The sequence below is a fragment of the Trichosurus vulpecula genome, chromosome 4, assembly GCF_011100635.1.
Source record: "Trichosurus vulpecula isolate mTriVul1 chromosome 4, mTriVul1.pri, whole genome shotgun sequence".
Taxonomy (NCBI): Eukaryota; Metazoa; Chordata; class Mammalia; order Diprotodontia; family Phalangeridae; genus Trichosurus; species Trichosurus vulpecula.
In genome coordinates this window covers 192,239,281-192,266,408 of record NC_050576.1, presented here as the reverse complement: position 1 = coordinate 192,266,408, position 27,128 = coordinate 192,239,281, and the positions used below count along the sequence as shown (strand labels likewise).

Sequence of the window (27,128 nt, the reverse complement as noted above, 5' to 3'; positions counted from 1 at the left end):
AGATCTTCCCAATTTTTTCTGAAATTGTCCACTTTGTAATTTCTAGTGACACAATAATATTCCATTACATTCATATACCATGATTTGTTTAGCCATTCCTCATATGAGGATATCTTAGTTTCCAATTTGGGGCTGTCACAGTAGCCTTTTGAAACAAACAAAAAAAAAAAGGACAAGGATTTACCTTTGTTTTGCAGATAGGAAAAAAAAATGAGGAACCAGAAGATCTAAGTAATTTGGACAAGGTCACATGGGAAGTTAGTAGCATGGCCAGAATTAAAACCCACATTTCCGGATTCCTAATTCAGTGCTTTTTCTACTAATCTATGCATAGTACAGACAGATTTCTCTCAACCTGTCAACTTTGAGCTTTACTAAAGCAGAATATTTACTTTTATTTAAGTACCTGGCACATCAGGATAGAAGGTTAATAATGCCCACCACTTTATAATTGAATAACCACAAAACACTTTCACATGAATTGTTTCATTTGCTTCTCATAAGTGTTGAGAGATAAGATCAAAGAATTTAGAGTAGGAAGGACCTTGAGAGAGCAACAAGTCTAACCCCTCCCCGCCCCCCCATTTTACAGATGCTTGAATTAAAGGGAAAATAATGTATATCTGTTGCCAGAAAAATAGGATTTTGCCTCCCTTATTATGTAAATCAGAAGAAAAAAAAGCTTGTTTTTTTCCCAACTTATTAACACTTTTTTTCTTTAGATAGAGGAAGCTAATTTATCCCTGGTTTTGAGTTTGAGGGCTACAGAGGTGTAAATGACCAGTATTAGATCTTATCTAGAAGGCAGCTAAGGATGGGAGGGAAAGATCCTAAGGACCCTAGGTACTAGGTTTCTTCCAGCTCAAAATCTTTGAATGCCTGTGGATGGTGATGGATGGACGCAATCCATGTTTCTCTTTGAAGAAAAATTACCTTGGTTCTGAGTTAGTTTTAAATGTTCTTTTAAAAAAACACAAAATGAAAATACTGGGCTTTAACCCAACCAATGTTCCCATTAAATAACATTTTGTTTTCTGTTGGGGAAGCTTTATTGATGACTGATAGTCATTTCTAAAGTGAACCTAGTTTTTAGAAAAAATAGATCACCGGATGTCGTGTTCTATGTTGCACTCAGTTCAGATGAAAATGAAACCTTTACCTCCGGAGCCAGAGCTCCCAGACTTGACTTGAGTTTTGGGTAATAGAGTGAACTTGCACTCAGCCAAAGATCTGATTTATTTCACAGAGTGAACTTGATAGAAGCCTTAGTCATATTCCAGGCATCTTTGCTTAGGTGAGCATATTACTTTCTCTGGAAGGTGAGTCATCTCTGCAGGGGTGTAGGTGACAGGCTGCTCCCCTGGCCCAGTTGTAGAGGAAGGCTGAGCAGCCCTTGTTTGTTACTGAGTGAGGCATCGTTCCTGGGACCAGACATTCCTGCTTTGGAGGCAGGGGTAGGGAAGTAAATGTTAGCACTTAGGTATATTTGGCTTTAAGGGAGCCACTTTTTAAGCACCGTGTATCGAAGTTTGCGTACCCTTATCAACTAGAGTCATTTCCTCTCCTGAGCAGGGCCACCTTGAAGGTGGGAAATAGCCAGCTTGCAGGTGATAGCGTTGAGAGGCTGGATGAGAGCTTTGGCCCAAAGGAGCTGGGAAAACCCCCTGGAGCAAACAGAGCCTTTGTTTGACAGATCTTGGAAAGCTGTTTTCTGCCCCTTTACCCTTTCCGAATTTGAGCAGACTAGGGATAGAGAGCTTCAGTGAAGAAAAGGGCTGAATTTAGGCTCTTGATTCTGGATGGCCAAACTGGCTTCTTTAACTGTCATTTTGTGGAAAAAGAAGCAGCAGGGGGAACTCCTGAGCTAGACTTTTATCCTAGTTTACTCATCCCAGATTGTTAGCCAACTTATCTGTTGAGGGGTAGTGTGATGTGGTGTTTTTCTACTGTAGGAGGAATTAGAAGAAGTTTTCTAGTCTCAGCTCCTAACTAGCCATGTGACTTAAGAAAGTCACCCATCTCTCTATACCTCTCTTAACCTTCTCCCTCATCTGTCAGTTGGGTATAATACTATTTGTACTACCTACCCAATAGAGCTGTTTTTAAGGATCAAAATGAAAATTGATCTTTAAACTGCAAAACCCTACACAAACAGTAAGGTGTTATTGTCTATGGTGGTTGTGCTGCTAGATATAGTCTTCCCTAGGGTGCTTAAATCTTTAGTGTCTAGAGCAGTAGTTCAGTTCTCGGGCCTGTTGATAGACCTTCTGCCTTATAAATTGAGCCTGTTTCTGTGAATGCTTCCAAAGTGAATTGTTCATTAGTATTTATGAGCTATATCCAAATACCATCACTAAAGGCTTATTGGGTACTGTGGGAAAGGATAGTGACTTTACTGGTACAAGGAACAGTGGTGAGGAAATTCCCTTTATGATACAGATCTTAGAAAATTAGAGATCTCACTGCCTGGAGCACTGAGGTTAAGTTAAGTGACTGGCTCAGGATTACCCAGGAAGTATGTGGAAGAGGCAGGACCTGAACCTGGGTCTTCAAGCTGGACACCTCCTCTCTATCCACTACAACACAAGTTATTGTTAATAATTTGCAAGTTTGGATTCTGGCTAGCCTTATTTCTTTTTTTTTTTTGAGGGGGGAAGGCAGGGCAATTGGGGTTAAGTGACTTGCCCAAGGTCACACAGCTAGTAAGTGTGTCAAGTGTCTGAGGCTGGATTTGAACTCAGGTCCTCCTGATTCTAGGGCCAGTGCTCTACTCACTGCGCCACCTAGCTGCCCCAGCTTTATTTTTTTATTACAGTATAGTTTTCAGTGTAGGCAAACACAGATCTGCCATGCCACTGAAAAATACCATGTTAAATTTTTTAAAATATTTCATTATAAATGTAACCATAACCAAACAAATTAAATAAGGAATAAAATCACCCATAAAACCATAAATGCCAGTTTACAGTTGGCTAAAAGAAGAGACAAAATAATGGTAACTTCTGAGATTTTATATCCTTTTCCAAAATCTTTTGTCTATGTCAGATTTTGTTGCTGTTATTAAAAGTGTATTTTACTCATAGGACCATAGAATTAGAGTTGGAAGGGATATTAGAAGTGATTTAATTTAACCACAGCTTACAGATAAGGTAACAGCCCACAGGGTTTTAAGTAATTTGCCCGGGATCGTATGGATGCTAAATGACTCACTTTGGATTTGAACCCAAGGCCTCTGATCCTAAATCCAATGCTTTTTCAATTTCTTTATCTAGATATATTGTCATCTAATGTGACCTCTTAGCTAATTTTAAAGATGGAAATTGAGGCCCAAGATGGTTAGAAGCCAGTATCTTATAGAGTTAGTATCTTTTGTTTATTTTGTTTATTTTTAGATGGCTGCTCCCGCCATATCACTTCACTCACCCTCAACTAAATCACTAATAGCCTTGTCCCAAGCTCTGTTAATATAGGGCGGAGTCTGTGTAACAGCTGTTCTAGGCACAGAAAGCAAACTGAAGACTCTTTATTTGACTCCTGTTTGTACCATCAGGTCCTTGAAACTACAAGAAAGACAAATTTGATAAGAAAATATAAACCTGGATAGTATTACACAGATGTCTCAAAGGTTGCTGACGTTTTAGAGAAGCACTTTAGCAGATAGAAATTTGCAGTCTGAAAGACCTGAGGGTTCCATTACTGTCTCAAACACTTCCTAGCATTGTGACCCTAGACAAGTCAATTAATATCTCTTAGTTTTAGTTTTGGGGTTTGTAAAATGAGGAGATTTTGCTTCATGACCTCTAAGGTCTCTTCTAGCTCTAAAGCTATGATACTTTTTAAGACTCTCTTAAAGTACCCAGTATTGTGCCTTCCACATGGTAGGCATTCTGTAAATATTTGTTAATTGATTCCTCTCCCCTAAACTACAAATCCACCAACCATTGAGAGATAAAATTCCTGAGCTCACTGCGCCATAAAGTGAGGGGGGTGGGTAGGGAAGGTGGCATGGTGCTTGTTACCTGATGCTTAGCCCTCAGTGAAAAGAACTGGGAGTCTGATTGCTTCCCCAGCCAGAAACTGGTCAACTAGGTGACACATTAAAGTTTTCCTTTTTGTAAAGAAGAATCTTGCTTATTTGCAAAATAATGTAATGTTTGAATGTAGGCCCCTTTTGAGTGTGGAGTGTTATTGTATCTATGACCAGCCACCCACTTTCCTGCTGAAGTTTCCTTTTTTCTAGGCCAGGTCTTTGTCTAATGTGTTGTAATCAGGAATTGCTGAAAGGCTTATAAGGAAATGCAGGGCTGAACCAGACCTAAGTCTGTAGTGTGAATGATGGTGATTCTTGGGATGAAGAAATGGGAACACTTTGGGATAGGATGTTATCTTGGTGAACTGGGCCATCTGAAGCCACTATCAGACAACCTAGACTGATGGAATTTGGCTAGTCATTCTCTGAGAGAAAGAATTAAAGTCACACAGCTAAGTGCATGTCAAGAAATGTACATAGTTCTGATCCCACATTTCTTTTACAATTTCTGATGGGGAGGTAGCCCTGCTCCTCATCAAAGCCAAACCCTCCACATGCGCCTTTGACCTCATCCCTTACTGTTGTCTCTCCAACAGGTTGACCCAACTATCACTCCCCTCTCTAATATTTAATCTCTTCTTTTCTCTTGGTCCCTTCCCTGCTGTCTCCAAACATGTCCAATGCTCTGCCATCTTCAGAAAGCCTTTACTGGATCTTACCATCCATGCTGTTGTTATATATCTCCTTCCTTTCTTAGTTTAACTTCTTTAAAAAAAAAACCATAGTCAGTGCCTCAACTTCCTCTCAACTCTCTTCTTAACCCCAGCAGTCTTGCTTTTGACTTCATCACCTTGGTGAAATTGTCCTCCCCCAAAGTTACCAGTAATCTCCTAATCACCAAATCAAATGCCCTATTCTCAGACCTCATCCTCCTTGACCTTTCTGCATGTTTCACATTGTGGGCCACTTTGACCTTCTGGATATTCTCACCTCTCAGATTTCAGGACACTGCTTTCTCTTGATTTTCCTCCTGCACATCTGACTGCTTCTTCTCCAGCTTCTTTGCTGACTTATCTTCCACTGTATACCTACTAACTGTGAGTGACCGCAAGGTTCTGTCCTGAACACTCTTCTGTTTTCTCTGTTCTCTTTCTTTTGGTGGCTCCATAAGCTCTATGGGTTCAATTATCACCTCTATGCAGATGATTCCCATAACTATATATCCATCCCCTCCCTGAGCTCTAGGACCACATCACCAACTGGCTATTGGACAAATCAGATTGTCTGGAGGCATCTCAAACACATGTCTGAGACAGAACTCATTATCTCTCCCAGACTCACCTCTCTCCCTTCCTGGGTACCACCATCCCTCAGGTCATGCACAATCATAGCCCACATGACATCCCTCACTCATCCCACATATCCAGGCAGTTTCCAATGTGTCCTTTCTATCTACAATATCTTTCTCATAGGTCTCTACTCCTACAGCCAACATCCTTGTTCAAGTCCTCATCACCTCTCACCTAGGCTTATACAATAGCTTCCTATTTGGCCTCCCTGCCTCAAATGCTTCCCTACTCTGAGTGAACCTTCACTCATCTGGCAAATGGATTTTCCTAATGTACAGGTCTGATCATGTCACACTCCTCACCCTTTCACACACACTCAGCAAACTCCAGGGCTCCTTTTTGGTACAAGGATCAGATCAGAACCATTCTGTTTAACATTTGAAACTCTTTACAACCTGGCCCTCTTCTGTCTTTCCAGTTATCTTACACTTTACTATCCTCCTCAAACTCTTTGTTCCAGTCCCTCTGGTATACAGTGTTCTGGACATTCAAAAGCTCCACCACCTGTCCTTGTGCCACTAGCTGGCCTCCAGGCCCACAGCTCCACCAACAGTGCATTAATGTAACTGTTTTCCCACAGCCCCTCCAGCATTTGTCATTTTCCTTTTTTTTAATCATATTACCCAGTTTGATGGATATGAGGTAGTACCTCAGAGTTGTTTTAATTTGCATTTCTGTAATTTTTAATGATTTATGGCACAAGTGTCAAACTCTTACCTGCTTGCACACTCCTAAGTCTTGTGGGAACAAGTTTAAAATGTAATTGCGAAATGTTTAACAAAATGAACAAAAATACAGGACGACATAATATTAGTTTGTGGTTTTCTACATTTCTATTTCAGTCTGACTTCACTGATTTCTAGCATTTTTCATATGGCTAATGATAACTTGGGTTTTCCCCCTGAAAACTGACTATTCATGTCCTTTGGCTATTTATCAATAGAAGAATGATTCTTATTCTTATAAATTAAACTCAGTTCCTTTTATATCTTAGAAATGAAACCTTTATGAGAGAAACTTGCTTCATGAAGATGTTTGAATGCTAAAATCTTAACCTTGTCTTTCATCTGAATCTTAACCTTGTCTTTCATCTGGGCTGTCATCCATTGGTCAGCACTTTAGAGAAATGACAAGTATCAATTAGAGGCTATTGGGATTGAAGCTGAAGAATGTGGGGGGATGGGACTGGGTGACCCATACTAAGTTATTTAGATGAAAATTAAGTTTTAAGGACAGGAGTGGGATGGGGGAGGGGAGCGGTCATAGAGACTCATGAATGATCCAAGATGGTATTCCGTATATTCCTTGTGAGCAGATAACAAGTATCACAGAAGTACTCAGTTCAAGTACAAGATGTACATCTAAGGTTTCTTTTTTCCTTCCCAAATAACATAAGAGAGGATGGGGTACTACGATGATTTGTGATTTATGCACCTTTGCCAAAGAATAGTTGGTGGAGAATAGTTATTGCCAGACTTCAAGACTGAACCCCTTTCCCATTTCTCCTCTTCTTCTCCAACACGATACAAGGAACTAAGTGGGAAGGTGGATAGATGTCTGTGGAGAATTTTGTTCTTTCATGTGAAGTGAAAGATGCTCACTTGCTTCCCAAGCTAGAATCTTGATCATTATGGTATTTATATTTGGGGCCAGTTGTCTGAAGGTCAAGATAAGGCAGTTTCTGAAAGTAGACCACAGCGAAAGTTGAGCTGCGCTGTAAGGACTAAAGCCTGGGCTCTGCAGTTTCTTCCATTTCTGCCATCTGTTGGAAATCTTCTGTGGAAAAGTTGTTTGCTTTCAGTATTTATTTGAAAGTTCCTCAAATGAGTTTCTTACTCTCAGAACTAGTCATCAGTGGATACAATTCCTTAGAAGCATCCTTCCTTGCAGTGACAATGAGCCCATCTTCTTTAACCCATTCTTGTAGTAGTTGAACCCTACTTTAGGAAAATTCTGGTATATGCTGGGGAATCCAGATTTACAAAATGGATAAAATGGGGTGTATGTTTGTGTGCGTGTGTGTATGATGATTTGCCTTATAAACATATTTGCCAGGGGGCAGAGCCAAGATGGCGACCGCAAAGCAGGGACTTGCATGAGCTCCCCACCACGTCCCTCCAAACACCTATAAAAAATGGCTCTGAACAAATCCTAGAACTACAGAACCCACAAAATAGCAGAGGGAAGCAGGGCTGCAGCCCAGGACAGCCTGGATGGTCGCTGGGAAGGGTCTATCCCACGGAACTGGGAGCAGAGCCCAGCGTGAGCCACGCCTGAACCAACCAGACCGAGAGCTGGGCAGAACAGGCCCTAGTGCCCAGAATCAGTGAGCTGTGGCAGTTACCAGACTTCTCAACCCACAAACACCAAAGACAACAGAGAAGGTTAGTGGGAAAAGCTGCAGGGACAGAGTGAAGGAGTTCACGGTTCGGCCACCACCCTGGGGACAGCAGAGGTGGTGCAGCTCTGAGGACTACAGCTGCAGTTGCTTCCAGTCCCACGTCCACCTGGTGGGAGGAATCAAGTGGCGGATCTGAGCAGGAGTGCAGAGCCTCCTTAAGATGTGAGTCCAGTCTGGGTTGTCGGTTCTTGGGGGAGGAGGAGTGCTGGTGTGGCAGAGCTTACTGTGTAGAAATAGCTCTGAAAACAACAGTGCATCCCCTCAAGCTTGGGACAGAGTACTCTATACTCTACAAGCGGTCATACCCCCATGAAAAACTCAAGGGTCAAGTAATTTGACTGGGTACATGAACAGGCAGTGAAAATGGACTCAGATTCAGACTCAGACTTTGGAATCTTTCTTTGGTGACAAAGAAGACCAAAACATACAGCCAGAAGAAGTCAACAAAGTCAAAGAGCCTACATCAGAAGCCTCCAAGAAAAACATGAATTGGTCTCAGGCCATGGAAGAGCTCAAAAAGGATTTGGAAAAGCAAGTTAGAGAAGTAGAGGAAAAATTGGGAAGAGAAAGGAGAGTGGTGAGAGAAAACCATGAAAAATAAGTCAATGTCTGGCTAAAGGAGACCCAAAAAAATACTGAAGAAAATAACACCTTAAAAAATAGACTAATTCGAATGGCAAAAGAGCTCCAAAAAGCCAATGAGGAGAAGAATGCCTTGAAAGGCAGAATTAGCCAAATGGAAAAGGAGGTCCAAAAGACCACTGAAGAAAATACTACCTTAAAAATGAGATTGGAGCAAGTGGAAGCTAGTGACTTTATGAGAAATCAAGATATCATAAAACAGAAACAAAGGAATGAAAAAATGGAAGACAATGTGAAATATCTCATTGGAAAAACCACTGACCTGGAAAATAGATCCAGGAGACATAATTTAAAAATTATTGGGCTACCTGAAAGCCATGATCAAAAACAGAACCTAGACATCATCTTTCAAGTAATTATCAAGGGAATTGCCCTGATATTCTAGAGCCAGAGGGTAAAATAGAAATTGAAAGAATCCACCAATTGCCTCCTGAAAAAGATCCCAAAAATAAAACTCCTAGAAATATTGTCGCCAAATTCCAGAGCTTCCAGATCAAGGAGAAAATACTGCAAGCAGCCAGAAAGAAACAATTTGAGTATTGTGGAAATACAATCAGGATAATACAAGATCTAGCACCTTCTACATTAAGGGATCGAAGGGCTTGGAATATGATATTCCAGAGGTCAGTGGAGCTATGATTAAAACCAAGAATCACCTACCCAGCAAAACTGAGTATCATGCTCCAGGGCAAAATATGGACTTTCAATAAAATAGAGGACTTTCAAGCTTTCTCAGTGAAAAGACCAGAGCAGAATAGAAAATCTGACTTTCAAACACAAGAATCAAGAGAAGCATGAAAAGGCAAACAAGAAAGAGAAATCATAAGGGACTTACTAAAGTGGAACTGTTTTGTTTACATGCCTACATGGAAAGATGATGTGTATAATTCATAAGACCTCAGTATTAGGGTAGCTGAAGGGAATATACATATATAGAGAGACAGAGGGCACAGGGTGAGTTGAATATGAAGGGTTGATATGTAAAAAAATCAAATTAAGGGATGAGAGAGGAATATATTGAGAGAGGGAGAAAGGGAGAGGTAGAATGAGGTAAATTATCTCACATAAAAGTGGCAAGAAAAAGCAGTTCTGTAGAAAGGGGAAGAGGGGGCAGGTGAGGGGAATGAGTGAATCTTGCTGTCATCAGATTTGACCTGAGGAGGGAATACCATACATACTCAATTGGGTATCTTACCCCACAGGAAAGAAAAAGGAAGAAGATTTAAAAAAGGGGGGGATGATAGAAGGGAGGGCAGATGGGGGGAGGAAGCAATCAAAAACAAACACTTTTGAAAGGGGACAGGGTCAAGGGAGAAAACTGAATAAAGAGGGATAGGATAGGAAGGAGCAAAATATAGTTAGTCTTTCACAACATGAGTTGTGAAGGTTTTTACATAATGATACACACGTGGCCTATGTTGAATTGCTTGCCTTCTTGGGGAGAGAATTTGGAACTCAATGTTTTAAAAACAGATGTTCAAAAAAAAAAGTTTTTGCATGCAACTAGGAAATTAGATATACAGGCAATGGGGCATAGAAATCTATCTTGCCCTACAAGAAAGTAAGGGAAAAGGGGGTGGGGGGGGGGAGTGGGGTGACAGAAGGGGAGGGCTGATTGGGGAATGGGGTAACCAGAATATATGCCCTCTTGGAGTAGGGGGGAGGGTAGAAATGGGGAGAAAATTTGTAATTCAAACTCTTGTGAAAATCAATGCTGAAAACTAAAAATATTAAATAAAAAATAAACATATTTGCCATAGTTTAATGAACTCTTATATTCCTAGACTCTAATCAGAAATTCAAATAAGAATATTCACAATTTAGCTTATGTTCAATGTAGTTTTATATCTAACTCTTTAGAAATTGGTCATCCAATTACCTTAAAGTTAAGCAGAATATATAGTTTAATAAGCAGAACACCCTTATTCCCCAGCCTATATGTATTAAAGGCAGTTTTCTATATTCTTTAGAAAGCATCTCCCCTAAGACATTGAAATATGATCAAATTGTTAAATATTGATTTGACTTATATGTAACTTTTGAGGAACACATCTGTAATGTTAAGTGAGCAGTAATTTTTTCCCTTGAGGCTAGTTTTCTTTAGTGATCTACATTGTATTCTCTGTTTCCAGTGATCCCTAAGGAATTGTAGAGTTAGCTTTTTGATTCCTAATGCAGTAGTAAATGAAAGAAATTGAAGACTAGAATGAAAATGTTATCATACAGGGTATTCCTAAAGTCTGGACACATAGGCAAAAATGCGTATTTTCAAGAAATGAAATGAATGAATGAAATTTTTATTTAATTGAAATATTAACAAATAACATCTTCAATATGATTTCCATCATTTGTGATGCAAAGGTTGATGCACTTTGCCAGATTCACATGAACTCCATGCAATAACTCCACATTTCCTATGTGTCCAGACTTTAGGAACCCCCCCCCCGGTAGTTCTGTAATACCCTTCAATCAAATCACAGAATATGTGGCCAAAGACTACTGGCCTCATTTGTAAAGACATTGAGTACAGAAGAGGAGTGATACCCTGTGTTACTTAGTAATTATGACTGAGAATTGGACCTGGACTTAGAAAGACATGAGTTGGAATGTGTTTACACACTTACTAGCTGTGTGACTCTGGGCAAGTTATTTAACCTCTACCTCAGTTTACTGACCTAAGTGGTAGCTGTTAACAGGAGCAGACTAAACCAGGGGTTTTTAACTTTTTTGTGGTCCTATTTTGAGGTCTGGTGAAGCCTTCTCAGACAAATATTTTTATAAAATTAAAATACATAGGGTTGTTAGTAAAAATGAAGATATCATTGTTTCCTCCGTCCTTCAACTCTCCTTAAGAAACCTAGGCCATCAGAACCTTTAAGAGTAACCTAGCACAGTCCTGACAAGCGTCCCTGTTCTGTGCTGCCTTTTTGAAGTTTCTCAAAACAAACTCAGATTTGGTCTTTCTGATCATAGACCAGATCAGTGTGCTCTTCAGGCAACAACTCTTAACTATGTTGCTTCCCCTTGGGCCATTCCCCACACTTCTCACTAATAGGCTTTGGGGCTTGTACTAACTTCTGCATTCTGGCTTCCAAGGTTTACTTCTGTTCACTTGTGCTCAGGCTGCTCATGCGCCTACACACAAGGCACCAGAATATTCAAACGATCCAGAGCTCTTCACTGCACTCCTTCCATTCTTCACCACGAGAAAGCCAGGGTTCTAACCCCAGACCTGTTCATTTAGTCCATCAGCAAGCATTTATTAAGCACCTGCTATGTTTGGAGTTCATGTACTGCTTCTGCAGCCTACACCAACAAAGACAGTAGAGTGGTTATTAAATCACTTGTTATTAAACTCTCCTGCCTTGTGTATTCCAAAGGTTCTTAAAAAATCCAGCCCACAGTGTTCTCTCCCTGCTCTGAATTCCTGTATTGGCATTTATTATTTATAGATAATTAGTATGTAGCATATGTGACACCTACAACCAGTAAGTGGAAGTTCCCAGAAGGCAAACTTTGGCTCAGAATAAGGAGGAGCTCTTTAAACAGTTAAACCAGTCCAGCAATATGATGATTACAACAACTGATAATGCTTTAAAGTTTGCTGAGGGCTTTTGTTTGATTCTCAAAACATCCCTTTGTGAGGTAGATACAATCGACATTGTCCCTGTTTTACAGATATGGAAACAGACTGAGAGTGATCAAGTCACTGCCAGTGATCCGGTAGACCGGCTATCCAAGTCTGTCCTTTCAGTTCAGCATTCACCAGTGTGTGGTGCTGCCTCTGCTAAAGAATAGATGGCTTCCAGAGGCCTGTGACCTTTCCCTCACTAGACTCTGGATAATCATGTGTCAGAGGTACCATAGAGGTGTGTTGAATAGAAAGCAGCAATTGTAATAGTAGATTTGAGTTCAAACAGGGCAATTCATTCAACCTCTCACAGCTTTGGTTTCCTCTACTATAAAAGGAAGGGATTGAACTAGACAATTGCTAGTCCCTTTCCACTCTGTGATCTCTTACAGCCTACATTATGTCTTTCCAAAGAAACTGTAAATTCCTCAAGGGAAAGGACTATAGGTTTTATATATTGTTATGTTTCCTGTAGGAGTTAGTACTGTAACTCAAAAAGAGTCAGGTGTTAAAGGAATATTTGTAGATTGATGGCTATTGGCTGCTACCTCAGGCCCCAGAAAAGGGAGGAGAGAATGTAAAGGGAAGGAAGCATGTCTCAAACAGCTGTAGATTTTATAAAGAAGTAGGGAAAGGCCAGCCAGGAAAAAAACTTGCTTGGCTAGAATTTCCTGGAGTAGGCCTGGCCTTCTGTATACCCAGCCTTTCCCTGCCCTCTCGGCTCTAACCCCCACCAGTTCCGTGGCTGCCAAGTTTTTCTCTGGTCACAGGGTTACTCAGTGCCTCCAAACATTTTTCACAAGAGGCTCTCAAGCAGGACTGTTAACAGAAGTTGGTGCTTGTTGCCTATAAATAGATGTAGGAAGCCTTGGCTACAGAAGTTGAAAGACTGGCTGATGAAATTGATTTGAATTACCTTCCCCCTTCCTGAGTCACAACTGATTAAATTCATAGTATGTGCCCTCCTCAGACAGAAAACACTTAAAGATTTGGAGCTGGAAGAGACCTTGGATATCATCTAGTTCAGCTGAGGCCTGAAGGGGGAAAGCGACTACCCAACTGTCACACAAGCAGCAAGTAGCATTCTTGGGATTTTGCCCAGTTTCCACTCCACCACCCTACCTCCAGGGCTTTGAGACAGGTAAAAATGGTAAAGTGGTATGGGTGATGTCTTTTGATTTGTGCATAAATTGGATTTAAGTGAGGCGAGGGTTGCTCGAGGTTGTCGGCCTCACTCTGTCCTCCAGTCATCACGGTCCAGTGGCAGAACAGAGTCAAGATAACTGGCGATGGCTCAAGATGCAGTGGATGACCTTGACGTCTAAGCAGGCTCTGCATGCTCCACAGCATCTGCTTCAGCTGCCTTCATGACTGTTGGAACAAATTGTTTTCATCTGCGCATTCCCCCCCTCCCCCGCCCGGGGAAGTCTTCACATTCTTGCGATAGACACCCCCCTAACTCCGACGGGTTTGAGATCCCTCAATTACCCTCAGCCTGATTTAGCTCATCTGCCAAAACAGTTTACCAGGGTATGGCTGCTGTGCATGCTACAGCTTCTTGGAGCCACAGGTGAGAGTTACGTAGATCAGGTGGACACCAAAGGTGGAAAGGAGCCACGAAAGGGCTCAGCAGCCCTCACACCAGGAGTACTAGTCTTCCCTGAACTCTCCTTACACCCCATGGTGTACATTTACATGGTATCTCCTTTATTAGCATATGGGTTTCTTGAAGGCAGGCACTGTTTTTGTCTGCCTGCTCTTCTTTTATCCCCAGTGTTTTAGAACAGTGCCGGGTATATAGTAGGCACTCAATAAATGCTTGGTGATTGAATATAGCTTTCAAATACTTTTACATCTGCCATCTCCTTGGATGAAGGCATGGCTGTATGTGGTTAAGTGCCCAGTGCAGCACACAGTAGGTACTCTAGAGCACTTGGAAAAAGCCTGGTGGGAGAGGAAAGTTGTGAGCCCAAGTCTTCCCTCTCCCTTGAAGAAATGACTAGCATGTAGATAGAAGGGGGTAGGTGGGAAGGGTATAGAATAAGCAAAGGTGTTTGGATGTGGGAAAGATCCAAAATAGGCATGGTTTATTTGAGGAACAGTGAGGGGGCAGCCAATGCCAGGGCATGGAGGTGGGAGATGGAGCATTGTGTGTGATGCACATCAATTAGGCCAGTGTAGCTGGATCACTGAACAGTGCAAGGAATAAAGTGTAAGACTAGATAAGTAAGAAAGAACCGGGTTATAAAGAGCTTTAAATGCCAAAAAGTGGAGTTCATATTTAATCTTATAAGTAATAGTGTCCTATACTTGAGACTGGTTTTTTTAAAAATCCTAACTAATCCATTCTCTTTATCCTTGCTAGATAAGTTTCCCCTCAGTGCCAATATGTAAGCCTCCACCATGATTCACTCCTAGTTTTTCCCTGCATACATGTTTTTGTGATCTTTTATTTCTCCTCTGCAGCACAGTCAAAGGGGAAGATTTGATTATTTGGTCCTACAACTTGTCCTAGGGCCCACCTGGGTGGCTCTGAGATTGTGTGCACCTATGGTAATGTTTTCATTTAGCTCCCAGCATCCCTCTCTCCTCTGTGGCTGTCTACCAGATTGCATCATCTGGGTTCATTCCAGTTCAAGGTCATGGACTCCAGCCTAGATCTTGTGATTCCAGATGTAGCATTCTTATACAGGATGGCCACTCTGGCCTGAGCCCCGACTTCTAGTTCTGGCTCTGCCACTAACCACTGGTGTGTATTATTGTCTCATCGCCTCTGTTTCCCGATCTATAAAGTGAAGTATTGCCTGAAGCCCCTTAGGTTCCTCTGTGTTCCTTATGATCATGGCAGACACACACTAAACAGTTTAAGCCCAGGCAGGCATCAAGACCCTGTATTCTGGCAAAGATATGTGCAACCCGGGACCTCTGTACCTTCACAGAGTCCCAGTGTGCCACCAAACACTGGAGTTTTTATGTTTTTGAAGAGGAGGAAAAAGAGATATAACACTAAATTTAAATTAAAAACCCCAGAAGTAGGTTGCTTGCTATCTGCTTCCCAAAAATCAGTTCAGCTTTTCTTATCTTGCTGTTGAGAATCCCTTTCTTAACTCCCTCCATTGATGAGGCAGCATTCTGAAAGGATTTGGTAACAATAGTAGTGCCTGGGCGATGAGCTGTTCACCTACCAGTATCAAGGGTCTTTGCCAGTCACACTTCTACCCAGTAGTGGAGTTAGAGATGCTGTCACCTAGGCCTAGGGAAGTAGGGTGTCACAACTTTGTTCCCTCTACCCATGTAAACATGAAAAGTAAGTCTGTGTTATGACCTTTGTCTTGATCCTGCCTGTAATTGTTACATTTGTTGTAGATTAGCAAATATTTAATTGAGTGTTTACTAGGTGCTTTAGGCAGCAACTACCTCTAGATGTGATGTGGGCCCTGCCCTCAAGCAACTTACAGCCTATTTGGAAAGTGAAGGCAGAGGCATAGAAAATAGCAACACTAGGTTGTATACCCTGGGTGCCAAATGATCATTATAGCAAGTAAGTCCTCTATACTGCATGCTTCAAACACCCTGCCTCATGGGCTGCACAGCTACCAGTGCTTTGATTTAAATTAAAATGCATTTGGAAATATTGAACAAGCAAATAAAAATACATAAAACTTAGATAATATTAATATGTGGTTTTCTAAATCAATATTTGGCCTACATGGATCCTTACGTGCAGTTTAATGGCCCCCGTTTCTGTTTGAGTTTAACACCACTGCTCTACCGGTGCTTCTTAAACTGTGGGTTGCAACACCATGTGAAAAATTTGGCAACAATAAGAGATTTCTGAACATACAACAACCAAAACTTAATTCAAAATCGAACACGGGGGTGTTTCTGGCAGCGCTTGTATAACTTCAGTGCAGCCTTGGTTCTGAACACAAAGCACAGGCACTTTGCACTGCACAAGCCCTCAAGCCCTGCAGTACCAACCAGAACAGAAAGGGTCTGTGGGAAAAGTTTAAGAAGCCCTGCTTTAGACATTCAGAGGAGAAAAAGATCACCTTGGGCCAGGATAGTTAGGGAAAGTTTCTTGAAGGAGGTTTCTTTTAAAAGATGTTGAGATTTGGTAAAGCAGAAATGAGTGGGGAGGGCAAGTAATCAAAGTGGGAAGGGTCATGGGGCAGTAAAATGTGGAACTAGGAATTCTTGCTTGAAACAGAGAAAAGGCCAGTCTGAGTGGAGCAAAGGGTTGGGGGTAAGGAGTGAGTGAGTGTGTGGTAGTGAGAGGTACAGTTGGAAAAGTAGATTGGAATCTCTTGGCTTTGGGGTTGTCTTTTCAGCCAGGTCTTCTCTGCCAATCACTGCCTTCTCTCCCTTTTACTTACCTCGCATAACAAGCCTTTGTAGCCTCAGTTTTTCATTCTTGGCAACCACAGCCAGGCTTGTCCCAATGAAACCTGGTGTCTAGGCAAGGTAGAAGGTCACAAGCAGTACTGAAGTGAATTTGGTTTAAAGCTAATTAATTATTAAGGAAGTTGAGTCATCCCACTTCTGCAATTTTTCCCACTATGAATTCAAAGTATATGTTTCCATTTCTAATTAAAATAATTATTAGGGATTTACATTGGTCTGTCCTGATCACTCAGTATCATTTTCAGCATTAAGAAGTCTTCGTAGTGGTCCTGTAAGATTACAGGGCTTTTTAAATCTCCATTTTACTTATGGGGACACTGAGGCATAGGGGGGACTGAAGTAACTTGCTAAGATGATAACAAGACCAAATGGTGCCGAAATCCAGAAAACATATTGTCTTAGCATTGGACATTACTCCTGTATATCTCCAGTTTGGTCACAATACATCTCTTAAAAATGCTCAGTATAAGTAGGAGCCAATTTTTTAATGATTTCTATTTTATTTTTTCCCAATTACATTTAAAAATAACTTTTAACATTCTTTTTTTAATTTGAGTTCCAAATTTTCTCCTTCCCTCTCCTCCCCGCCTCATTGAGAAGATAAGCAATTTAATATAGGTTGTACGTGTGTAGTCAAGTGGGAGCCAATTTTGAAAATGAGGAAACTCTAACCCACTTGGGGGCTGAGAAATGAGGTGGACAAAGCTTCAACATTAGGCAGCAGCCGGGTTAGGCCGGGAGCTGTTGGTTTGCCTGGTGGGCCAAAGAAGGCAAGGGCTGTGTTTGTTTTGTATGCCCTGCAGAACACCTACTATGATGCTTAGCTTGAAGTTGACATGAAATGCATGTTAATAGGACAAGACGGGGTTGTAGCAGGCAGTGCTTTGGACTGAGTATGTTCGGTGAACAGAGCTCAGGGCATGTATGTCATGCATGCCTCACTGTGTATAGGCTGGCCTAGTTAGGTAAGGGCTGTTAGACTTCAGAGTTCACTTTTGTGAACATTGTGGGAGAGAAGTGAACGGGCAGCACTTTTCAACCCTTTGGCATTGAATTTGGCATCCAGCATCTCAGCCTGTTAAAATGGTTGACTTAACGGGAACACAATGATGAAAATGTTTAGTGATGCTCTATTCAGCAGACCCCTTAGTTAACCACTGTTTATGTTTGGGTTTTCTTTCCCAAGAGTCCACTTTTAGGCAAAATAAGAAATGATCCTTCTAACATGCTATGTCAAAGATTGAGGGTTTAGGTGGCTTTTTGGTGGTGCTGTTGGTGGTGGTGGTGGTTGATGTTTTAAACAACTGGTTTCCCATGTTTCTCTTCAAGTTAATATGTATTTAGTCCAGTCTCCTACATCTAACACAGCAATTCTATGAGATCATCAGTCATCAACAAAAGAACTTTCATAGTTTCATATACAATCTAGACCTAAAAGAGACCTTAGAGATAATCTTGTTTTACATGAGAGGCCTGAGGTCTAGAAAAGCAAAGTGACTAGAATCCTGGACTTGGAGTTAGGAAGAAGTGAGTTCAAATCTAGTGGCAGACATTTATTAGCTGTGTGACCCTGGGCAAGTCACTTAATCCCTGTCAGTTTCCTCATCTGTAACGGGGAGGAGTGTTGTGTAGATAAATAACGTGTAAAGCACTTTGCAAACCTCAGAAGTGCTAAATAAACACCAGCTAGTATTGTCACTGTTACTGTTATCGCCTCAAGCAGTGCTGGATCAAGCACTTGTTGATGTTGGAAATGGGGGTTCTGAGTCAGGTAGGAGTTGGGCTAGGTGGCCTCGGAGGTCCCTTCCAGCCCATGGCATTGATGGACCAGATTCATTCAGGAAGCCTGAATTCCCCGCAAGGCCAACCGCCTGCCGGGTAGCACTAAAAAATCTTGGCTTATAGGATCAGAAGAATCTTAGACCTCAAGCTGGAAGGCCCCTTACAGTTCATCTCAGAGGACGCCTTCATTTCATAGATAAGGAAACAAAAGCCAAGTGTAGGGAAGAGGCTTGCCCCAGGCTGCACAGCTAGTGAGTAGCCAAGCCAACCCTCAGACCCAGGTCCTCTCTGCATATGTAGTAGATGTTTGATAAACATTTATTAAATTATTCATTGTAAGACTGCCCCAGTCACCCCCCCCCCCCGAAAAGTCCCCAAACAAACCTCCTATTGACTTACTTGGAGAAGGCAAAAACAAAGCTATTAAAGAACCTTGGGGGACTACAATATAGTGTGCCCATAAATACATGCTGGGGCCCTGAAGATGTTGAATAATCTAATTCCCCTCTATTACTCCTTGGTTTTCTTGGGAACGTGGCGAACACAGAGTAGGTTTGGGTGTAAGCAACTTCCTGTGGTCTCAGCTTTATCATACTAGGGTTAATAGGAGAGCATAGGCATGGCTACACACTGGTGAGGGTGTGTTTGGGAAACATGGGCAGGGCTGGGGAAAATTTTCCTGGCAGATGAGCGTTTTTAGGCTGTAGGTTTTCTTTCAGTCTGCTTCAAGGCAGGAGTAGGGTCATCCTAGGGCCACTAACTCCTTAGCTCCAAGCTTCTGGGCTTCTGCTTTGCCACGTGGCTAGGAATATCAGATAGGACATCGCTGTTCTTGTCTTTTGCCATTTCAGCATGGTGACGTCTCTTAGATATCCAAGTAATCTTAGGAACAAAGCTCTCAGTTCTTCATTTTCCCCATTGGTCTCTTCTGCAGTTGATCTGAGTTGTTGCTTTTTTTTTTTTCAGCCTAACACCCAATGCAGAAGTTTGGAGAACTGGGAGAGGGGAGTGGGTGTTCACAGCTGTTGGGCAAAATTATACACGAGAATAGCTGAGTGAACTTGGAGGATAGTTCACTGAGTGCCTGAGTCACCGTCATGTGGCTGATGGAAGGCTCTGAAGCCAGCCACGGGGGATTGCTTTACAGCTTTCTGGCACTCATCGTGTTTCCCTGGGGAGGTGATACCTTAATACTGCTAGCCTGGTGTCCTTCACCAGTTGTGCTCTAGGGCTGCAGCTGCTGTCTGTTAAGTTAGCCCCTGAATGTGCTCCTTGTTATCTTGGCTTGTAAGCCTGCCAAGGTTGGTTGAGTCATAAGCAAAACCATGAGGGATGTATGGACTTGGCTGCCTAAGCCAAAGCATCCACTTCTCCTTAGCAAGGGCAATTTCTCCTAAACCCTGGTAACAGAAGGACAGTTGCCACTCTCTGACTACCTGTCAGAAACAAGATGGCTGCCTCCACTTAACTCCACGATGAATTGAAGGCTTTCTGAGCTAGGCCTCTGTTGTCCCAGGGAGAGGTGCTTGGTTGTATTTTGAGTGGGTTTAAATTACATCAGGTTTGATGTTGGGAGTTTCCAAAATATTCAACAAATTTGTGATAAGTAGTCAAGATACGTAGATTTTGGTCCCATCTGTGCCACTGGTTTGCTGGATTTTGTGGAATAAATCAGTTTTGTAAGGCAGGTATCTTTTGCATATTTTGGTGTTGAAGGTCATCCTTCTAAAACACTGGAAAACACCATGTACATGGATAAGTAGATTAGCGTTAGGACTACCTACTTCAATCAGTTTTTTTTTAAGCTGTCTCTAATAGAGGTTCACAGTGTCATGAATAATATCCTTTTTCTATCTTTCGTGAAAGGAAATGTTTGTGTTTGTAGTAAAAAAATAAAAATCCCATGTGAAAAATAATCAGTCCTTTCATCTTCTTTGCAAAATAAAAAACCCAAAGAAGGAAATAGTGGTATGTGAATAGCACCGGGTTAGAAGACAAAAGACACTTTAGCTCCTTGGGCCTCTTTTTAATCATCTGAAAAATGAGGGAGTTGAAGGAGATGATCGCTAAAGGTCTTTCCCAGCCTATGTGTAACCTCCAACTCAGTCACCCCAGATCAGGCCTCATCACCTCACAGCGGGAACATTGCAATCACCGGCTGGTTGGTCCCTCGCCCAGTGTTTCCCCCATCCATTCCATCCTCCACCTAGCAGCCAAAAGTCATCTTCCTAATGCTCAGATCTGACCAGGTCACCTCCTCTCTCCCTACTCACTAAACGTCAATGGTTCCCTATTACCTCCAGGATCAAATAGAAAATCCTGTTTAAAGTTCTTCACAAACTTGCCCCTTCCAACTTTTCCAGTCTTCTTATACCTTACCTCACGTACTCTGTTATCCAACTACACTGACCATCTTGCTGTTTCTGACATGTGACGCTCCATCCCCCACCTCTCTACCTTTTCCCTGGCCTTTTTACCATGCCTGGAATGCTCTGCCTCCTGGCTTCCTTCAGCACTCCGCTCTCAGCTCTCATTCTCCCCCTTGCCCACTACTTCCTCACCTCTGAGATTATGTCTGATTTGCAGTATCTGTGTCTTATATGGATGTAGTTATTTGCACGTTCCTCAATTAGAATGTGAGCTCATTGAAGACAGGGACCGTGTTTTTGCTTTCCTTGTATCCGTAGCACTTAAGTACTTAGCACAGTGCTTGGCACATGGTAAGGGCTTAATATACGATTGCTGACTGATGTGTGTGTGTGGTTATACATAGGTAGATGTAGACATGTATACACATTATATTAGCAGTTAACAGTTTTAGTCAAGGGTCTGCAACGTAGGGAGAACCTGTATTGTACCAGTCACAGCAGGGAGGGTAGGTCTGAAGGAGGATGGGCCTGGTCCTTCTTTGAGCCTTAAGACTTCGCACAGCTCTGCCTCACTTAAAGCCAATTCACAAGCAAGTCAAGACACCACTCTCGAGTTATCGTTGGTCCTCTTCAAGAATGAAGGACCAACGTAATTCTAGTCTAGGAAGACAAAGCATACTCACCTGGAAAAGGATGGAGTACAAGCTGAGTCCTTAAGTGCTGAGGGCCCACGGAGTAAACAACTGAGCCAAGTTAGAGGACACTGTCATTTTTTTGTTCCTATTAACTCTTACCTTAAACCACCTAAAAAAATTACTTTCAGTGAGTAACTGTCTGCATTCGATACCTTGTTATTATTCATTGAATAAAAAAAAAATCCTGGTATAGTCAGGAGTACACTTGCCTTTTTATGAACTTTAAAAATAACATGGACCAAGATTTTGTGATTGTTTTGTTGAAGAGTGGCTTAGTTGTTTACACAAAATTCTAGCAGGGTCAGGCCCTCTGCTGATGCGTTTCTTTGATTATAGGAGAGAAAGTGGCCAGGAGAAAGATGAACTTTTGTTTCTTCCTTTCATATTCTGATCAGTAGTAGCTCATGTTTGGAGAGGATTGGAGTAGGGGTGGATAGACAATGAAACAATTTTAGCCTCTGCTGTTTTCTGAATTTGAATGGTTAGAAGTGTTCTTAAATTTTTAAAAAGCAATTCCATACAAACATTACAGTAGGAAGCATGCCAGTTGCTTCTGGAGAGCCACAAAGCCATGATGCATCCTGGGAAATTAAGGATCTAAGCCTCTAGTTTGACATACACGATTTACATCCAGAATGTAATATGTTTTTTGTGGTTAGTGTCAGAACACTTAAAAAAATCTGCTTATTTCTCATATTTTTAAAAGGATAATAATCCACTGTGAACTAACCTAAGAATAGGTAAGGCTCTCCATGTCTCAAGCAGGTGACAAACGGATATGAAGATCACTACTGATTATATTTATGTGTCCGACATGTGACCAAAATCCTTTTTGTTAGACAAAAGTATTTGAAACTAAGAACCCCAGCCGTATTAACAGAGAGAGATCCACATCCACCCTGGCAGTCTACACAAGTTTCCTCTGCTTCATTCCTCAGCCCCTTGTAATCTCACTTCTGACCTCATCACCCAAGTAAAAGTGCTCTCTCCAAAGTTACCAGTGATGTCTTAATGGCTAAGTCAGATGGTCTATAGCCTTTGTCCATCTTTATCCTTCTTGACCTCAACACAGGTAGCATCTTGTAACTGTGGACCACCTTCTCTTTCTGGAGACTCTCTTCACTGGGTATTCATGACACTGCTGACCACTCCTTAGTCACTGTTGCTGGTTCATTATCCATATCCTGCCCCTTAAATGTGGGTATAGCTCACTCCCTTCCCCAGGATCTGCCCTGGACTCTTTTCTCCTCTCTCTATATTCTCTCATGATGACCCCATCAGCTCCCATGGGGGTTCATTATCAGCTTTTTGCAGATAATACTCAGATCCATTTGTCCATCCTTAGTTTCCATGGCTAAAGCAACTCATCTTGTCACCAAAACCCATCCCTCCCCCAAATTTCCCAAGCTCTGTCAAAATTGTCTAGGTTTTCAGCCTTGACTCCACACCGTCACTTAACCCACATAGCCAACATCTCTCACATCATTCCCTTCTCTCTCTTGCCACCTCTCACCTGAATTATTATGACAGCCTCTCCTTATTTTGGTGAAGGCTGGGACAATGGCCTCAATTGTTTTCTCTACCTTAAGTTTCCGCCCTCTCCTGTTCCTTCTCCGCCCAGCTGCCAAATTGATCTTCCTAAAGCACAGGGTCTGACTGTCACTTTCCTGCGTAATGAACCAGTGGTTCCCTGTTGCCTCTAGAATGAAATAAAATGCCTCTGTTTGGCATTTCAAGCCCTTCACAACCAGACTCCAATCTGATTCCAACCTCATTATACACTAGTCCCCTTCAGAAACTATGGTCTAGTTCAGGGGTGGGGAACCTGCAAGCCTTGAGGCCACAAGTGGCCCTCTAGGCCCTCAAGTGCAGCCCTTTGACTGAATCTAAACTTTACCGAACAAGTCCCCTCAATAAAAGTATTTGTTCTGTAAAACTTGGACTCAGTCAAAAGGCCTCACCCAAGGACCTAGAAGGCCAGTTGTGGCCTGGAGGCCAAAGGTTCCCCAGCTCTGAGCTAGCCAAACTGGCCTTCTTTGTCTTCTACACAACATTCTACCTGCGCCACTCCATACCTCTGCACATGCAGTCCTTCTCAGTCTTCTTCCTGACCTTTACCCATTAGAATCCCCAAGTTTCTTTCAAAGTTCAGCTCGAACCCACTCCTACAAGAGAACTTTTATGATTTACCCACCCAACCACTAGTACCTCTTCCTACAAAAATGCCTCGGATTTGTTTTATTTACTCTTATGTGTATGCATGTTGACTCTCCTGATAGAATGTAATTAAGTTCCTTGAGGACAGGGACTATTTCAGTTAGGATCTGTGTATTTTCATTATGAGAGGAACAAAATTGAATTCTTTGTTGTTGGGGAGAGTTGTGGATGGATTTTAAAATTGTCACGTGCGTGCGTTTGATGCAAAAACCTTGCTGATACATTACATGTATGGAGGACATTACCATGAAACTTCTCAAAAGGTCAAGTTAGAGATTTTTTTCCTCTTTTTGTTTTATGTATAATATTTCTGTATTTTAATATATGTATGTATACATGTGTGCATGTGTGTGTGTATATATATGTACATTAAAACAACACTTCTGAGTACCTTTTGTGTTCAAGGTACCATAGGTTTTTATTGAAACAATAGACAATATATTTTGATTTGCCATTTTAGTGAGAGCTCTGCAGTAGCTCGGCTTGTTTACTAAAGCATTTATGTAAATTTCTATGCTTGTAGGTGGGCAGCATAAATCGCACTGTGGGCTGGCCACATGTGACCCCTGGGCTGCATTTTAGACCGCCCTGCCATAGAGTATGCAAAGATGAATAAGACAGGAACTCATAGCCTGTAAAGGATATGACATACATTGACATCTGCGTTATACAGAATAGCATTAAGGTACTATTAAAGGGATAATAATGATAGTAAAACAAGGAATAGTGTGACAGTATCCTATGAAGGGTAAAAAGCGCTAGGGTCTTAATTCGTGGCTGGGGGGAGGTTAAGACAAGAAGGGCATTCATGGAAGAAATGGTATGCATGTGGCATAAAAAGATAAAAAAACCTCACTTTTCCTTTTCCTGATGTTTTTCTTTTCTGACCTTGCCCTGCCTTCAGTCCACTCCATCTTCCTCTTTGGTATTGATCAAATTTATTCAACTCACATTTAACTGCCACTATGTATAAAATACTTTTCTGGGGTGAGGAGGAGAGTAAAAAGTTTAGCTAAAGCATTGTCTCCACCGTTGTGGAAATTATAGCCTAAGACCAAAATACAAGTAACAATAATTCAAAATGTTACATTGTAAATGAATTAAGAGAATTTTCAACATGTGATTTGGTTTCCCTCAGGGTCTCAGTGAACCTGTGAGATGGCAGTGATGGAGATTATGTGCCAAAGTGCACCAGACTCAGATATTGGGCACCAGAAGGAGCTTGCCAAGGGAAAGAGCCAGATTCCAGCCAAGAAGTTCAGCTCTGTCTGCAAGCTTGAAACTGTGGAGAAGAACCGGGTTTTCTGTGGGCAATGGGAAATCCTGAATGATGTAATCACCAAAGGGACGGCCAAGGAAGGCATGGAAGGAGGATCGGCCTCCATCTCTATCATCGCCCAAGCAGAATGTAAGTGGTAACCCAGCCCAGCACTCCTGGTCTGGGGAGGGAGAGAGAGCAATACCTTTACATCATCTCTGCAGATCTGAGTCTGGGTCTTGATTTAATTTTCAAACAACAGTGAATTTCTGCCTCATTCTCCCTTGTTTCATCAGTGGTTTGTGTAGTTGGGAGACCTCTCCCAAAATACAAGCCCCACATCTGGTGGGAGGTTTACAAGGTTTCCTGGGCTACCTAACTTTCTGCAAATAGCTGTCACATATATACCCTCTCTGTATGCTGTAGTCAGGATAGAGAAAAGTATAGTAATTTGTTCCACACAGCAAAGGGAGGAAGCTTCATGTATGACGAGAAACACGGATGACTCAAAAAGCATCGATGAGAGGTCATGTCTGTGTCATGTCAACATCTATGATCTATGATGTGGAAGAGGGCAGATTTCTTGCAAGACCCCCTTTTTGACTGTACCCTTTGACCCTTCACCTACTTGGTAGGTCCATCCCCACACGTGCCTTGAATCTACAACCCAGCTCTCCGGCCCTGCTAGACTGGTATAAAACAGAAGTAGTATTGTAAGGCCCATCCCCTTCTCCTTCTCCTGCTGTCATGATCTTCCTACCTGGGAAAGGAGTAAATTCGGAGAGGCCAACAGTAGTAGTGGCTCCCTGACAAGAGCAGAGCTAGACACAAGTTACCTCTCGAGGCCTCAGCTGATATTGCCACTACCAAGGAAGAATTTGAGTGGGGTCTTTGACCAGGGCAGGTTGTCTTCAAAGGTAAACAACCCTTCTGCCCACTCCACCTCCAGTCTGTAATAAGAGCTCACATTTAGATAGCACCTTAAGGTTTGCAGAATGCTTTTAGGCACCTCTTATTGGTGTCTAGAGATGTCAGAGACTGTGGGGGGAGCCAAAGAGTCACATCTAAAGAGATGAGGGATAAGACCTGGCATAAAGTCCCATCTCCCCTGCTGGGGCAAGTTGCTCCCCTCTCCTCAGGCCTTATTCTCCTCATCTGTAGTAAGGAGGAAATTGGACTAGAAGATAATCTCCTAAATTTTTTCCAGCTAACGCCTCAATATGAAAAGAATCAGTAAGATTCAGTCAAGAGAATGAAAACCCAAAAGGAGGGGTGATATGGGGGTCACAAGTGGTAGGAGAAGAGGATCAAGGAAGCAGGCAGTGGAAGAAGACGTCGAGTGGCCAGAGGGAAGGGAAGATATTATAGGGACTAGGGCACAGCTGCTTATTGCACTGCAGCTTGGTTGCTGTAAAACTTTTCATGCCTTGATGTAGGTGCTTATTTTCTGTTAACATTAACTCGCCTAAGTGTTGAACACTTGTTCTTTCTCTTCCCCTTCCCCCACCCCCTTCAAACAGGTGAGAACAGCCAAGAGTTCAGTCCTACCTTTTCAGAGAGGATTTTTATCGCTGGCTCAAAACAGTACAGGTAAGGAGGCAACTTCAAAGGGGAAGGCAGGGAGATTTAACTGGTGTCTCCTTTGCCCTACTGACTGAACCCAAGCAATTCCCCTCACCACTTCCTGCGGGATGGCATCTGGAATAAGACGAAGCTCACTGGCTGAGTAGTAGCAGTGCTACTAGCAGCTGCTGTGGATGTGTAAGACCTGTAGCACCAGCACACAGGAGGCTGCTAGCACCCATTCTTTGATCTGCTTTTCTAAAGGAAAGCAACTTTAAAGGGGTCAACAATCTTACTTTAATTACATTCATTGTTCAGGGGAAAGGTCAGCACCCTGAACGTGGAGAAAATACAAGCAGAGAAATTAGCACAAAGATAAACAGACAGGGCTCCAACTGCCTGAACAAAGTAATACAACCACCTACGTACACCACTAGGTTGGCGGAGCTCTGAACAAACAACTACTCAGAGTCCTGTCCAGGGAATCAAGAGGTCCTTCTCATAAGTGAACCCCCAAAGCAAAATATCAACCTCAGAATATATATACACTTCTCAGAGCCAGAAGGTATCACAACCCTCCTGACTCAATGCCTAATTAGCTTAGTACCAAAGGTGTGAAAGCCTTCCTGCAAGCAAGCTTCCCCTAAGTAAGCTTCCCTTTAGGCAAGTTCCTCCCCCAGTGAGCTCTGTGTGACTCAAGATGTATCACAGCTGTGATTGAGCACATGTGGTCACATAGGCCTATTAATGGACAGGGAAGATCTTCCTATTCTATTAACATTACACT

At 42.2% G+C, this 27,128-nt stretch overlaps 1 protein-coding gene across 2 annotated transcripts in view; it reads left to right on the top strand.

Annotated features, from left to right (window-relative positions):
* The window catches only part of MAP3K14 (mitogen-activated protein kinase kinase kinase 14), a 49,366-nt gene that overhangs the window by 4,186 nt on the left and 18,052 nt on the right, over window positions 1-27,128 (top strand). The window contains exons 2-3 of one of the 2 annotated variants that reach the window (XM_036757484.1): window positions 24,659-24,928; window positions 26,299-26,368. In XM_036757484.1, coding sequence (XP_036613379.1) covers window positions 24,679-24,928; window positions 26,299-26,368 — 320 coding nt within the window. In that variant the 5' untranslated portion in view covers window positions 24,659-24,678. Of the gene's footprint in view, window positions 1-24,658; window positions 24,929-26,298; window positions 26,369-27,128 lie in introns of those variants that run through there. The other variant, XM_036757483.1, reaches the window with a different exon arrangement.